Here is a 16643-nt window from a genome sequence, read left to right on the forward strand (position 1 = left end):
GCACAGCACGGTAAAAGAATATGTCTTGGACAACAAGCAGCTTGAGAACAGTGACTGTGTATATTACTCATCTTGGAATCTCCAGGCCCTAGTACCCAGTCTAGTGCCTAGGATACCTACATTTCTTTGAATGAATAAATTAATGGGTTTGACTTGGTAGCACCCATTTCTTTGGCTCCTTGGTTTGTCTTCTGGCTACCCCTTCCCATCTCCTTGGGAAACTTTCTGTATCGCCTAAGGGAAAAGCTTTTCTTGACCATCCAACTCTCTCTAAGCCTTAGTTAATGCTGAAAACACACCCAAGACAACGCAGAACCAAAAAAAAAAAAAGTCTCTTAGTAAGCTTTAAATAAGAGAGCATGTGAGAAACCCAGTGGGGCAGATTTTAAAAGTCTGGGGTGAAGAAGGTCGGGAGTTCAAATCCACCAGGCGCTCCCTGGAAACTCTATGGGGCAGCTCTACTCTGTCCTATAGGGTCGCTATGCGTCGGAATCGACTCAATAGCAACGGGTAATGGGGTGAAGACAGACAGGTTTTATTTTCTTCCATGGAATCCAAACCACTAAAGCATCCTCTGTATCTGTGGAGTGGTGAATCCAGCTATTAGAAGCGGAGAGAGAGTTCTGAGAGCCATCTTCACGTTTTAGGTCGATATACCAATGGTCTTGGAGGGAAGAGTGTGCTGCAGAGATACTCCCGCCCAGTTTACAATTCACCTCTGCCCCAGAGGTTTCTAAGGAATTTCCCTGTGACCTGTGAGGAAAAGCTGCACATTCATCTTTCTAGCAGGAATAAGGTGTCTGAGAGAATGCAAGGTGGAAGAGACATAAGGAGAAAAAAAAAAGAAAATTTTTTAAGGAGAAGGGTTTGCGAATTAGAGGTGTGGAAGAAGGGATTCTCTCTAAGGAAAGCATGCACCTTAGAATGGCTAGCTTGGTATCTTAGAAACAGGGGTTTCTCATTTGTCTGCAAGGAAGAGGGACAGGTGTCTCCTAGATGAGGCTAACACCCACACTTCCCTACAACACTAAGCAAGAGCCCCAAGGGCGTGGATGAGTAAAAACTCTCAAGGGAAAAACTCAGCTCACTTCTAGGACTTGGAATGGGGTCAGGGCACCAGGTGCAAATTACGGTCTCTAGGTAAAAGCCAGGTGCCCCCAGGCAGCCCACAGTGCTCTACAGATAGCTCAGCAGCTCCTGACACCAAGCCCATCCCTAAAATTGCCACTGCAAATTTCCTTAAGTGGTAACCTGCTGCCTCAAGCCTGCAACCTGTCCTCAAACCCGGTCTGCTTCCTCAGCCACACCCATACTGTGCACGCTCCTCACTGAGCCTTCCCCAGGCGTGCAGCCCCTGCTTCACCAAGGCTCTGCCTCCATGCTGTACTGTCTCTCTGAGCTATCTCTCATCCAGAGAGACCCAGCCCAAGCTCACAGACCAGATACCCTAGGAGCTTGTCTTACAGCTCCCCAAGAAAGATGGATGTGTTCTGTTCTCGGACTCCAAGTCCCTTGAAAATAGTAAACAAAGAAAGAACGAGAGCCCTGGAGCTCAGTGATAATGACAAGTAATAACAACCAGCATTTATCCAGCGTTCGCCCCCTCACCCATGTGTCTGACATTGTGCTAAGTGCTTTACAAGTATTACCTCATTTAATCCTTACAACACCTCATATGGTAGGTACTATTATTATACCCACTGTATAGATAATTTTTTTTTTATAGATGAGAAAGTGAAGCTCAGAAGCTTAGGTGATATTCAAGGTCATGCTGCCCCAAAGCGGCAGCTCCAAGTCTGTCTGACAACAAAGCCTTCCTCTTAACCACGAGGTTCTGTTCCTCCTGGCTGCACCTGCTCCCTCTTCTCTCTCGGCAAGGAATGGGGATGGGAGGTTCAGAAGGAAGCTGAGTGTAGGGGCCCTCTCCAGGGCACTCCAGTTGGGTTGCTTTTTCTAGAGGCAGGGGCAGGGCGGATGTGACTCCAGGGCTGACCAAGTCAGAACCTGTTAGATGTGGGTGGAATTCCCTCAACTCAGACCTCTGAGGAAGAGGCTCTTCAGAGCCCATGAGGGAGAGACCCTCTCAGAGGGGAGGCCACCAGCCCACTCCCAGAAGAGGAGATCCCATCACAGGCCTGTCTGAGATGCCACCAGGCCTCGGCCCTCTAACCGCAGGATCCAGCACTGCCAGATCACAGAGGTGTTTTCGGGCGGGGGGTGGGGGGGTCCTGTCCACCTTCTGACTCCTGGGCTGGACAAGTATTCCTGACTTTCCTCCATCCTCCTCCACCTCCTTCAAAACAAATGCTTGGGCCTGCCTCATGCTTTTCTGGCACTGGCTGAGTGCTCCTTTCTCACTCACTGTGGCTTCTCACCTGATCTAGGTATGTCCTCTTCCAGGTGTCCCACCTGGTGGCTTACCTTCACAGCTGTGCCCTGGAAACTCAATCCTGTTGGTCCCTCCCTTCCTCCTCTCTTTCCCACCCTGGCTCCACATTGGGTCATCCCTGAACTGAGGGTGCCTCAGGGACTCGGCTCCCTACCCTGAGCCCGCCTTCCCTCCCCTTCTCCACTTGGGAATGTGGGGGTTTCAGGAGCTACGATTCTGCCTGCCCAGCTCGAGGTACCCAGGCCTACACACAGCTAGCAGATATGAGAGCTACACCTGGTCCCTTTCTCTCGGCTTCGATAAGAAGGCTCCCCAGTGAGAGGCCGAGATCCTACCCCTAGTCATGGACGGCAGCAGGGACCCCCTCACCTCCAGCCCGTGGCCGGCCACCCCGAGATTTTTTCCCTTGCACTGGCCTCCCGCGCCATCACCTCTGGCCAGAGGGGCTGACAATTCATCCCGGGCTGGGGATGGGGAGGAAGGGGCCGCCCGGGCGGGAGGTGGCGGGCGCGGAGGGTGGGGCGCCTCTCTGGCCGCCGCCCCTTACCGATGGTGGAGATGTGCGAGGAGTGGAACTCGTTGTCGGTGAAGCGGCACAGCAGGCAGGTCTTGCCCACCCCGGAGTCCCCGATCAGCAGCAGCCGGAACAGCACATCGTACTGCTTCGCCATGGCTGAGGCAGGAGAGGGCCGGGGGGATGCGGGCGGGCGGCGGGCTCAGCCCCGCTCGGCCTCTGCCATCTCGGCCCGCGCCCCCGGGGGACGGCGCGGGCGGCGAGAAGGAAGCCGGGCCGGCCCCGCGCGACCTCGCCCGCGCCCGCTCGCTCGCTCGGCGCCGGGAAGCGCGCTGCGGTGGAGCCCGCTCGGCGCCCGCTCCGCTCGCGCTCCCGCGGTGGGAGGAGAAGGCGGCGCCCGGCCCCTTCCCACCTTCCCCCGCGCCGCCGCCAGGGCGAGGGGGCGGGAGCGCGGGCGGAGAAGCGGGGGGCTGCCCCCAACAGCGGAGGCGAGCCGGAGGGCACGCTCCCGGCCCCGTGGGCGCGCGCGGCCGGGGAGGGGCCCGCCTCGCCTCGCCTCGCCTCGCCTCCCCACCTCTTTGTTCCGGGACCCTCGGGGGAAACATTTTTGTTTTTCTGAGGACGTTCAGAATGGGGGAGTTGGGCCGAAGGCCCACCCAGCCCACCTGTGCAAACTCGGGCTTCCTGTCTCATCCGTTCTCGCCAAATCCCATCCTAGGCCTGGCCCTGCTAACTCCGCCCCACGGGCCCCCTGCCCCTGCAGGAGCCTGGCCCGGGCTCATCCCAGGTTGGAAGGCCCTGGCATCAGAATGTGGATTCGAACACCTGCCGACTCTTCAAATCGCCCTCACCTCGAACGCTTGAGGGCGATGCTGGAATTTTCTCCCTCAGCTGCCTGGCTTCCCAGTAACCCTGTGTCAGTGTCACCACTCCCCTCCCGTACCCATTTTTTGGGGGGAAAAATGCCTACCCTCTTGAAAAGGGTTATTTCCAAATGCAAAATCCTTTGAAGGTGCGAACAAATACCTCTGTTCTAAGGTGTAAGCTGTGTAGCATAGGTGCTCAGGATGTGAAAACATTAGTCCAGACCACTGAGTATTCCTGCTCTGGTGTAGTGGACCCTCCTCCAGTGGCACCGAAGAATGAGTGGACCTCTCTCAAGACCCAGTTTACCTTTACTGAATGTGTTAGCCCCGGAGAGAGGCAAATAAATGCTCTCTGGAGTCTAGAAAATCACCTGTTCCTGAGAATGAGCATTAGAAGAAAGCAAGTCTAGTCCATTAGATCTTTAAAAGGTGATGAAGGTGGGTGTGTGTGTGACTTTTCAGGCTGAATATTAAGTGCAGAAAGTATTTTTCAGTAGTAGGTCAAGGTAAGTAGTATGTTCATTTACTTGACTTGAAGAATTATATTTCAGGCAAAGTGTCTAAATTTATAATAAAGAGGAAAAAATCCTGAGCCTGATAGGGACTTTGATTACATTAAAACCAAGGAAAGTGATCCTGCAGATTCCATTAGGATTTCCCAGTGCATTTCTTTTCACTGGGTTTACAATGGGTTTCAGGTGCATGCAGAGGAGTTAGGCACACCTGGGTTCCAGTCCCAGCTCCCCCACTCTCTAGCTGTGCAACCTTGAGCAGGTTACTTAACGCATTTGTGCCTCAATTTCCTCATCTGTAAACTAGAGAGAGGGTAAAAACCTAAACCCACTGCTATCAGGTCAATTCTGACTAATGGTGACCCTGTGTGTTACAGAATAGAACTGAGCTCCGTAAGGTTTTCTTGGCTGTAATCTTTATGGCAGCAGATCGACAGGCCTTTCTTCCATGATGCTACTGGTTGCGTTTCAACCTTTCAGGGTTGTTGGAACGATGAAATAAGATAATGTGTGGAAAGGGCTTAGCAAAGAAGTTGACACATAATACCAAACCCAAAAACCCACTGCCGTCGCGTCTACTCCAACTCATAGAGACCCTATAGGTCAGAGTAGAACTGCCCTATAGAGTTTCCAAGGAGCGCCTGGTGGATTCGAACTGCCTACCTCTTGGTTAGTAGCCGTAGTACTTAACCACTATGCCACCAGGGTTTCCGACACATAACAAGTACTCAATAAATGCTTAGAGACAAAGAACACACCCGGTAATGTTTTCCTGATGCATACCTGAGTGGTAAATATTAAATACATACCACAAACGAATATGGCCAGAGATGTGTCAGCTGAGCTGAGGCCCCATCCTGTTGTGATTTTCCTCCACACCTCCACACAGAGTACAGACCACAAGTTCAACCCAGCCTGGCCCCCTTTGGACACTGCAGCTGTTTGCCTATTGGTCAGCACTGTAATGGTAAATACTCTCCACAGACTTCCTTAGTGGGCCAGTAGCGGCTCTCCATTTGCAGGAAAGAGGATGCAACCTTAGGTGGATTCTTCAGTTCAAGAGGAAACTTCTCTTTGAAGGAAATGGCAAGATAGGAAAGGGCATGAGACTTCCTGAACCCATCCAGGGAAATAAACGCTTATACTTGTAAAAATCTGAGGATATCTCATCATACTGGGCTGACCTCAAATTCAGTAACTCATGTTGCTTAAAAAAAAAAGAATGGTCTAGAAGCCCAAGCTTCGATTATCCATTCACATCCTGACCCAGCCACTTTCAGAGCCATCTTACAGTGTGTGTGTTTCAGAGCCATCTTACAGAGAGTGTGTGTGTGTGTGTGTGTGTGTGCTCTCTAGGAGGTGGGGGAGCTAAGAGATTTTGGGAAAATGTTAGCAAAAGAACCACTAGTCCAGACTAGCGAAGATATCAAAGTTTGCTTTAACCGGGGTCTTGTTAATGAAATACCTAACTCCATCCCCTTGCCTCTGTCACTCACTGGGACATCCTGATGTTCTCCCCAGTTCTGGCTAGCTTGGCTTGAGGCAGATTTCAGTAGAGCTGGGAGACATTTAAGGAATGGTTAATGATGTCTCCTCCACAAGAAGCCTCCAGGAATAATTCTCTCAATTATGTTATACTGATTCTTTACCAGAGACTAGTGCCTGTCCCTGCCCCCATCCGCCCGCAGCCACACTGAGCATGCTCCCTGTTCAGACAGCCATGGAGGGCACTGCTACTGAATCTACCATAGCAACAGCTGAATAACAGCAGAGATATACTGGTAGGCAGCCCACCACCGGCCAGCCAACACAGCTGGGCCACAGGGCTCCTGATTAGGGAAGCTCTGGACCACCCTCTCTTCCAGACGCACACCTGTGTTTCCAACTCTAGGTGACTAGTGGTTTTCACCTTGTAGAAGGATGTCTGTCTTACCTCAGGATCAGCAGAGGCAGAACAGGCACCACCACTCCCCCTGCATCATCTCAGCACCGCCCTCCGTTTGCATCCCTTTTCATTTCTACCTCTAAACGATGGAGAACGTGGGAAAGTTGTCAGAGAGACGAGCATATGGGATCAGGAATTGAATTCTTAATACTGGAAAAGGAACTTTCAGGATGGCAGTTACATTAACACAAAATGACCCACAATACCATTCCAGGTTGTCTTTGGTATCCTGGCTACCACCTTCAGGACCAAATCCAGGAGCCATATCAGATATGATTGTCTGTACACAGATAGTGTTTTGGAATTATTTCATTCTCTGAGCAGGAAATGAAAGTTGCGATGTCTTTCTTGTGGCTTCCTGATAGGTGGTCTAGACTGTGGGTGTGGAGGGTTCTGTGATGGGAAAGCCCCAGAAGAGAGAGCCTTTCCTTTATGAGACTGGAGTAGAAGATATGAGCAGCAACCGCCAGCTATGCATTGTATCCTATTAAACTTTTACCGTCAAAGTTATGCTTTGGGGGATAAGTTATAATCGCAGTTAGAATCCATGCAGTAATGAGTTAAGGTAATGCTACTTAACAGATAAACTCCTAAATTGTAGGGGTTCACACTATAAAGATTTACTTCTGTCTCATGTAAATGGACAGTAAGGGGTGCGGACGGGATCCTCCTGTTCCATTAAGTCATTTAGGCACCTAGGGCGGCAGAGGCTCTCTGTCTGCAACAGAGGACTCCCATCATGGGATTTAATTTAAAAAGAAGATGTTACACCAAAGATTTCTCTGTTAACTGAGATTTTAACTTTTAGGACACGTGACGTGATGTTGTTTTGAATATGGGGGCTGCCCTGACAATGGCATCCAGCAGCAGAGGGGGGAAGAGAGGAAACAGAGGATGGAGTAGAAGGCCTTTAACGGCCAGGACTGGATGTGGTGGTTTTCACTTTTGCCCACGTTTCATTGGCTGGAACTCAGCTACAAGGCCCTGCCTAGATGCATGGGGGGCTGCTGGCGGTCACTTCCCAGTGGGAACAGGACTCCTGTGTGGACAGTCAGCATCTCTGCCACATAGAAAGAAGGTCCCTGGTGGGTTCCAACCCCAGCTATGCACCAACATCCCCTGTGGAGCTGTAAAAACTACACGGGCATGTGCCCAGCACCAGCCCTAGGGATCCTGATTCAGTAGGTCTGGGCGTGCCTGAGGGTGTCTGCAGATTTAAAGGCTTCACAGCGGATGCCAATGTACAGCCAGGGTTGAGAGACACCAGCAGGCTCGGAGTGTACACTTCTGCCATTGCCTCTCAAGAGTTTTGCAAATTATTTCTCAGACTTTTCAGTGTAAGCAATGTTGTTTACTTGCCTTCAATTTTGTATCTGCTGGTAAAATAGTTTTTACTGTGACAAACCCCAAACAGGACTCAGGGTCATAGTACTTTGCACAGGCTTTCAGTAATAGAGTATATGTAATGATTAATAGTGTACAATGTGATTTATTTTATATCAATAGATGGCAATTATGTAGGCATGTTGAAGTGATTATTTATTGATTTCTGAGAAGCTCACAGTTGTTCTCTGTGCCATAAAATAATTGTATTCAGAAAGCTATTCTTTTTTTGAGTGGTTTGAAACATTTTTATATTCCCTTTTGTGTGCTACAGGAAATCAGAACCAAAAAAGAATTTTATAATTTCCAGATTCTAATGGCATCATTTAAGAATTATCAGCAGAGAATATTTACTCTGTTGAAAATATTACTAAACACAAATGTGATATGGCCATCTTCATTGAACAGATTAGAATTAATTACTCCTTCCCCTATTCTCCCATTGCATTTTGTCTATGTATTATGTCTTGTTTTATATTATATATTTAATTTATTTTATTTTGTATATATTTATATATATTTAATTAAAGTTACATTTATTCATATGCATTTATATTTATTTTTATTATATAGTGAGCTCCTGAGTAGTAAGACTAGTATTATGTTTATTGTCATTATCTTCTAAGGCATTGCCGGGTCAGTAGTAGAATTTTTGCCTTCCATACAGAAGACGTGGGTTCGATTCCTGGCTAATGCATCTCATGCTCAGCTACTACCCATCTATCAGTGGAGGCTTGCGTGTTGCTATGATGCTGAACAGGTTTCAGTGAAGCTTCCAGGCTAAGATAGACTAGGAAGAAAGGCCTGGCAATCTACTTCTGAGAATCAGTCAATGAAAACTCTGTGGATCACAATGGTCCAATCCACATGGGGATGGTGCAGGACTGGGTAGCATTTAGTTCCCCACTAATTGGGGCTGACTTGACGGCAGCTAACAACGACAACAACATTATCTTCTACAGTTTGTTACACATAAATGTTTATTATGATGACTGGAAACCATTCAATTAATTTAACTTATTCGATGCCTATTATGTGCCAGGGAATACAGTAATGAACAAATGTACAAAAATCCTTGCCCTATGGAGCTTACATTCAGGTGGGTGGAATACAGGCAGTAAACAAAATAAATATGTAAAATATAAAGTCTTTCAGCTGGTGATAGGTGCTATGGATAAAAATAAAGTGGGAGAGTGCGGTAGCGCATTGCTGGAGAGGGTTGTTGTTAAGTCCTGTCCCGTTGATTCCATGTGACAGTAGAACTGCCCCATAGGGTTTTCTATGCTGTAATCTTTATGTGGGAGCCCTGGTGGTGCAGTGGTTAAGGGATCGGCTGCTAGCCAAAAAGGTCGGCAGTTTGAATCCACCAGCTGGTCCTTGGAAACCCTAAAAGAGTTTTATTCTCGACAGGAATTTTTCCCAGTGGACTCCTTGCTGGAGGTGAGGGTGTTACAATTGTATATGGGGAGGTCAGGAAAGGTTTCAAGGCAAAGGAATTTGAGTTTGACTAAAGAATTGGAGTAAAGGCTACAAGAAGTCATGGGGCAAGCATGTATATATCTGGGGGGAGGACACTTCAGGGAAAAGAAGTAGCAAGAACACATGCTCGAGGCTGGCGTGAACCTGGCGTACACAGAGCAGCAGGTCAGCGTGGATGAACAGAGGGAGCAAGCCAAGAAGAGGCCAGAGAGGTTGCTGGGGCCGTGTAGGCCAGCGTCAGGACCTTGACTTTGACTCTGAGTAGAGAAGAAGAGATCTTTGAGTGAAGGGGTGACTTTGCTAACATTTAAAAAGTTTCGGTATGGCTTTTGACTTCGTATTAGGCTGTAGGGGGATATTATGGATTAAATTGTACCCCCACCCCTAGAGAGGTGTTGGAATCCTAACCCCTATACTTGTGGATGTAGTCCTGTTTGGAACCAGGGTTTTATTTGTTATGTTAATTAGATCATGCCTGAGTAGGAAACCCTGCTAGTATAGTAGTTAAGAGCTATGGCTGCTAACCAAAAGCTCAGCAGTTCGAATCCACTGGGTGCTCCTTGGAAACCCTATGGGGCAGCTCTTCTGTGTCCTATAGGGCTGCTATGAGTTGGAATCAACTCGACAGCAATGGGTTTGGGTTTTTTTTTTTTTTTTTGAGTGGCACAAACCAAAACCCATTGCCTTAAAGTCGATTCCAACTCACAGTGAGCCTGAGCAGAGTGAGTTCTAAAGTGAATCACTTCTGAGTTAGATACAGAGACACACAGGGAAAGACAGATGCTAGGTGAGAATTGCTAAGGAACCCAGCAACACCTTGGACTACCTACAAGGAAGGAATCGATGTGGCCGAGACCCTGATTTGGACTTTTAGGCTCCAGAATTGTGAAAAACTACATTTCTTTTCTTTAAAACCACCCACTTGTGGTATCTCTGTTATAGCAGCACTAGCAGAGTAAGTCAGGGGACAAGAGTAGAAACAGGGAGAACAGTGAAGAGATTACTGTAAGAACAAGTGACAGATAATGGTTTAGACCAGGGCACTGGCAGTGGAAGAAGTGAGAAGTGGTCAGAAACTTGATATATTTTGAACATAATTATTGGAGTGTGACAGAATGAATGGCTCAAGGTATTTGGCCAGGGTAACTGGAAGGATGAACTGAGATGGCAAAGAGTGGGTGCACAGGTTTGGGAGGGAAGACCGGCAGCTGTGCTGTGGATGTTATATTTGTGTATCAGATACACAAGTGGACATGCAAATAGTCATTAGATGTGAACTCTGGAGTTCAGAAAAGAGATCCAGGTTGGAGACACAAATTAGGGAATTTTCAACCTATTAGGGTTATTTAAATTCCCTGGGTGCACTTGACTACTAACCGACACGCTGGAGGTTTGAGCCCACCTAGAGGCAACTCAGAAGAAAGGCCTGGCGATCTGCTTCTGAAAGATCACATTGGGTTGGCATGAGTTTGTGAGTCAGAATTGACTCACAGCAGCTGGTTTGCTTTTGTTTTTTTTTGACTATGTAAAGCATGGAGACCCACAAGCTCGGGAAGGAGTGAGTATAGACAGAGAAGAAGTCCAAGGACTGAATACTGGGCACTCAGAAATTCAGGCATCGGTGCAATGAGGAAATAGCACAGACCTCTGAGGCAGGAGGAAAACCCATGCTAGATACCTACACCAGGAAGGTGTTTCAATGAGGAGGGGATCGACCATGTCAAATGCTATTGGGAAGTCAAATCAGAAGACCTGAGGTGAGGACTGAGAACTGGCTGTTGGACTTAGCAATGCGAAGTTTAATGGAGGTGTGACAAGGGCTGATTGGAAAGCCAGATGGGAATGGATTCAAGAGAGAGTTGGAGGAGAATTGGAGACACTGGTAGGGGCAACTCTTTCAAGGACCTTTGCTCTGAAAGGAAACAAGGAATGGAGAGGTGGCTGGAGGAAAAGTGCAATCAAAAGGGTTTGAAAATGTCCTCCTGCCCAAGAATGGAGAAATAGAATGTTTCAGGGGAGAGGGAGGGACTGGCGTTAGGTAGGAGCTGGGGCAGTCATTCCATCCAGGGAAATATGAGGGGCGGTAGGAGATGAGGGCACAGATGCTGGTAGGGAAGTAAATGTGGGGAAGAAAATTAATTACCTAGAGGGATAATTTGTTTTTTCTTTCTAGTTCCCAAACTTTCTGATATGTATTGTGACGTAGTTTCAGAAGATATTAAAAACAATTCATTCTGAAATAGGCTTGCATGAGCATTGCAGCGAGAGCAGTTTTAAACTTCTCCAGGGTCAAAAGCGCCCTCTAGTGGTTCACTAGGCTTTTTTTTTTTTTTGGCTCTCTTAATGGAAGTACAAAATAGCACTGTCCACATTTTATTCTTATTTTTTAAGAAACAATTAAGATTTGGAGTTTAATCTAGAAAAAAATCAGGAATTTGAGTAAAATAAACCCAAACTATTTGCAGTCCAAGCTGGAGTTGCTGTTAATTAATTATCATTACTAAGGCGTTCCCCCTGTAATATGTCACCCCTTGTGGTACTGCCAATGTTTATGTTCACTGTACTTCCTGAGGAGCCCTGGTGGCGCAGTGGTTAGGAGCTTGGCTGCTAACCAAAAGGTTGGCAGTTCCAATCCACCAGCCGCTCCTTGGAAACCCTATGGGGCAGTTCTGCTCTGTGCTATAGGGTCACTATGAGTCAGAATAAACTCTGGCAATGGGCTTGGTTTTCTACTTCCTGAACAAGTGATTTTATTAATCCCAGAAGGATAACTAGTGTGTCACTGCTGATCCGAGGCTGAATGCTATCTTGATGCTTACATAGATTACAAACTCCTTGAATTTTCTGTTGTTTTGCGTGATTTTTGGTTTTCTTTAGCGTTTCCTCTGCCTGCGATGCCCCCGCCCCCTCACCCGGGGTTAATTAACTCATTTCCTCATGAGAGTCTTTCCTGATCTTTTAGACTAGTTAGGTCTCCTCCATTATATAATCTCAACAATACCCTCTGCTTATCTTTCATGCCATTTCTCCCAATTGTATTGAAGCAGTCAATTCTGTATTATTGTTTAATGTCTGTTTTTCCTGGTAAATCATGAGAACCATAAGGGCAGAGACTGTGCTTAGCTTGTTCACCACTGCCTCCTCAGGATTTAGCTCAGGGCCAAGCACATAATGGGTACTCAATAAATATTTACTGAGTGAGCAGACACCGTTATGCGGGAGACTCTTGTCATGCCCTTAGTAACATCTTTCGGATCCCACTGCAGAGGAGACTGCATTTCAGAAATTGATTTCTATTTCTAGACAAAAATTCACAGTTGCTTTAAGTGTGTTTGCAACAGATGTAACAATATGTCATAAGTGTTCCAGCTACTCTTTCAATAGTATAATCCTTGGGATTGAAATACTACATTTCTAGCTCTTCAACAAAGCAATGCTTTTCAAGGAAGATTGAATCCTCAGATACGACCCTGAGTTTATCAGACACATTTTTTTTTTTCCAAAAGAGAACTGAGAGACAATCAGAAGCCAGTGCAAAGGGAAGAACAATACTGAGACAGTTTCACGTTCTGCAGCCACATCCCTGATCCTAATGCACACAGTCTACTTATTCTCAGATTTGGTAACATCCTGGTGCCTACAGGTCTTACTCTGCAACAGTACCCTTAAGATGGACTTGGTGACAGAGTTCACTGCCCTGAGGCCATTCTGCCATCCCGGCCTCATCCTTGGCATCTTTCTGAGTGCTTCAACTTGATACCAGAGACTGAAGACAGGGAAAGGCGGGTTATGAAATATAGTACTATTCCCTGGATCCTAGACATGTGACCTGAAATTGAGCGAAATCAGGAGTAAAATCCTCTGAGCAGGAAGTAGAGCTTGTCTCTAAGTATGTCTGTAAAGTCTATTATCTTTTCCCACAATCCCCACCCTAGTTTTACCTCTTTGAATTTTAATTTTGGTGTAACCCTTTTAGTGTGGGCCCTGAGATTCTCTTGTTTTGTTTGTCCAAAGGTAGCAGGGTTTTCCTAAAATCACCATTTTAAAATTGTTTTCATGGAGGCATCAGTGGTTAAGAGCTTGGTCACTAAACAAAAAACCCAGGGATCTTCTAGATGAAAGTGCATTCCTGGAATTACCAGATGCAGAATACAGAAGTTTAATATACAGAACTCTTCAAGATATCAGGAAGGAAATGAGGCAATACGTAGAACAAGCCAAGGAACACACAGATAAAGCAACTGAAGAAATTAGAAAGATTATTCAGGAAAATAATGAAAAGTTTAATAAGCTAGAAAAATACATAGGCAGACAGCAATCAGAAATTCAGAAGATTAACAATAAAATTACAGAATTACACAACTCAGTAGAAAGTCAGAGGAGCAGAATTGAGCAAGTAGAAGCTAGAATTTCTGAACTTGAAGATAAATCACTTGGCACTAATATATTTGAAGAAAAATCAGATAAAAGAATTTAAAAAAATGAAGAAACCATAAGAAACATGTGGGACTCTATCAAGAGAAATAACCTACGAGTGATTGCAGTACCAGAACAGGGAGGGATAACAGAAAATACAGAGAAAATTTTTGAAGATTTGTTGGCAGAAAACTTCCCTGATATTGTGAAAGATGAGAAGATATCTATCCAAGATGCTCATTGAACTCCACATAAGGTAGATCTTAAAAGAAAGTCACCAAGACATATTATAATCAAACTTGCCAAAACCAAAGATAAAGAGACAATTTTAAGAGCAGCGAGGGATAGACAAAAAGTCACCTAAAAAGGAGAGCCAGTAAGAATAAACTCGGACTACTCGGCAGAAACCATGCAGGCAAGAAGGCAATGGGATGACATATTTTAAAAAATTGAAGGAAAAAAAAATGCCTGCCAAGAATCATATATCTATCAAAACTGTCTCTTAAATATGAAGGTGAAATTAAGACATTTCCAGATAAACACAAGTTGAGGGAATTTGTAAAAACCAAACCAAAACTACAAGAAATACTAAAGGGAGTTCTCTGGTTAGAAAATCAATAATATCAGGTATCAACCCAAGACTAGAACACTGGGCAGAGCAACCAGAAGTCAACCCAGACAGGGAAATCCAAAAAAACAAAGCAAGATTATAAAAAAAAAAAAAAAGCTCCAAACGGGGTAACAGCACTGTTACTATATAAAAGAAGACAACATTAAAATAATAAAGAGGGATTAAGAAATGTAACATACACCTTCCATATGGAGGGGAAGATACGGTGATACAAAGAAATAAAAGTTAGTTTTAAATTTAGAAAAACAGGGGTAAATAATAAGGTAACCACAAAGGAGACAAACTATCCTACTCATCAAAATAAAATACGAGGGAAAAATACAGACTCAGCAGAAACAAAATTAACAACAACAAATATTAGGAAAGGACAATATATAAAGGAAATCTACTCAGCACATAAAATCAAGTGGGAAAAAGAAACTGTCAACAACACACAAAAAAAGACATCAAAATGATAGCACTAAATTCATACCTACATTTTTTTTTTATATCCATAGTTACCCTGAATGTAAATGGACTAACTGCACCAATAAAGAGACAGAGAGTGGCAGAATGGATTAAAAAACAAGATCTGTCTATATGCTGCCTACAAGAGACACACCTTAGACTTAGAGACAAAAACAAACTAAAACTCAAAGGATGGAAAAAAAATATACCAAGCAAACAACAATCAAAAAAGAGCAGGAGTGGCAATATTAATTTCTCACAAAATAGACTTTGAAGTTAAATCCATCATGAAGGATAAGGAAGGACACTATATAATGATTAAAGGGACAATACACCAAGAAGATATAACCATATTAAATATTTATGCACCCAATGACAGGGCTGCAAGATACATAAAACAAACTCTATCAGCATTGAAAAGTGAGATAGACAGCTCCACAATAGTAGTAGGAGACTTCAACACACCACTTTCGGTGAAGGGCAGGACATCCAGAAAGAAGCTCAATAAAGACATGGAAGATCTAAATGCCACCATCAACCAACTTGACCTTGTAGACATATACAGAACACTCCACCCAACAGCAACCAAGTATACTTTCTTTTCTAGTGCACATGGAACATTCCCTAGAATAGACCACATATTGGGTCATAAAGCAAGTCTTAGCAGAATCCAAAACATTGAAATATTACAAAGCATCTTCTCTGACCATAAGGCCATAAAAGTGGAAATCAATAACAGGAAAACAAATCAAACACTTGGAAACCGAACAATACCCTGCTCAAAAAAGACTGTATTATAGAAGACATTAAGGGTGGAATAAAGAAATTCATAGAATCCAATGGGAATGAAAACACTTCCTATCAGAACCTTTGGAACACAGCAAAAGCAGTGCTCAGAGGCCAATTTATACCAATAAATGCACACATTCAAAAAGAAGAAAGGGCCAAAATCAAATAATTATCCCTACAACTTGAACAAATAGAAAGAGAGCAACAGAAGAGACCCACAGGCACTAGAAGAAAACAAATAATAAAAATTAGAGCTGAAATAAATGAAATAGAAAACAGAAAAACAATTGAAAGAATTAACAAGACCAAAAGCTGGTTTTTTGAAAAAAAAATCAACGAAATCGATAAACTACTGGCCAAACTGACAAACGAAAAACAGGAGAGGAAGCAAATAACCTGAATAAGAAATGAGAGGGGCAATATTACAACAGATTCAACTGAAACTAAAAGAATCATATCAGATTACTATGAAAAACTATACTCAAACAAATTTGAAAACCTAGAAGAAATGGATGAATTCCTAGAAACACACTACCTAACTAAACTAACACAAACGTAGAACAACTAAATAGACCCATAACAAAAGAAGAGATTGAAAAGGTAATCAAAAAACTCCCAACAAAAAAAAAGCACTGATCTGGACAGCTTCACTGCAGAGTTCTATCAAACTGTCAGAGAAGAGTTAACACCACTACTACTAAAGGTATTTCAGAGCATAGAAAAGGATGGAATACTACCAAACTTATTCTATGAAGCCACCATATCCCTGATAACAAAACCAGGTAAAGACACCACAAGAAAATTATAGACCTATATCCCTCATGAATGTAGATGCAAAAATCCTCAACAAAATTCTAGCCAATAGAATTCAACAACATATCAAAAAAAAAAATTCACCATGACCACGTGGGATTCATACCAGGTATGCAGGGATGGTTCAACATTACAAAAACAACTAATGTAATCCACCACGTAAATAAAACAAAAGACAAGAATCACATGATTTTATCAATTGATGCAGAAAAGGCATTTCACAAAGTTCAACACTTATTCATGAGAAAAGCTCTCAGCAAAATAGAAATAGAAGGAAAATTTCTCAACATAATAAAGGGCATTTATATAAAGCCAACAGCCAACATCACCCTAAATGGAGAGAGCCTGAAAACATTCCCATTGAGATCGGGAACCAGACAAGGATCACCACTCTTATTCAACATTGTGCTGGAAGCCCTAGCCAGAGCAATTAGGATAGATAAAGAAATTAAGGGCATC

General features: G+C 44.5%; 1 protein-coding gene across 2 annotated transcripts in view; it reads right to left on the reverse strand.

The window, feature by feature from the left end:
* RAB15 (RAB15, member RAS oncogene family) overlaps positions 1–3077 on the reverse strand; it is a 28932-nt gene extending 25855 nt beyond the window's left edge. For both annotated transcript variants that reach the window (XM_023546255.2, XM_023546254.2), the window contains exon 1: positions 2937–3077. In XM_023546255.2, coding sequence (XP_023402023.1) covers positions 2937–3060 — 124 coding nt within the window. In that variant the 5' untranslated portion in view covers positions 3061–3077. The remainder of the gene's footprint in view (positions 1–2936) is intronic.
* Positions 3078–16643: the final 13566 nt, after the last annotated feature.

The sequence above is a fragment of the Loxodonta africana genome, chromosome 10, assembly GCF_030014295.1.
Source record: "Loxodonta africana isolate mLoxAfr1 chromosome 10, mLoxAfr1.hap2, whole genome shotgun sequence".
Classification (NCBI taxonomy): domain Eukaryota; kingdom Metazoa; phylum Chordata; class Mammalia; order Proboscidea; family Elephantidae; genus Loxodonta; species Loxodonta africana.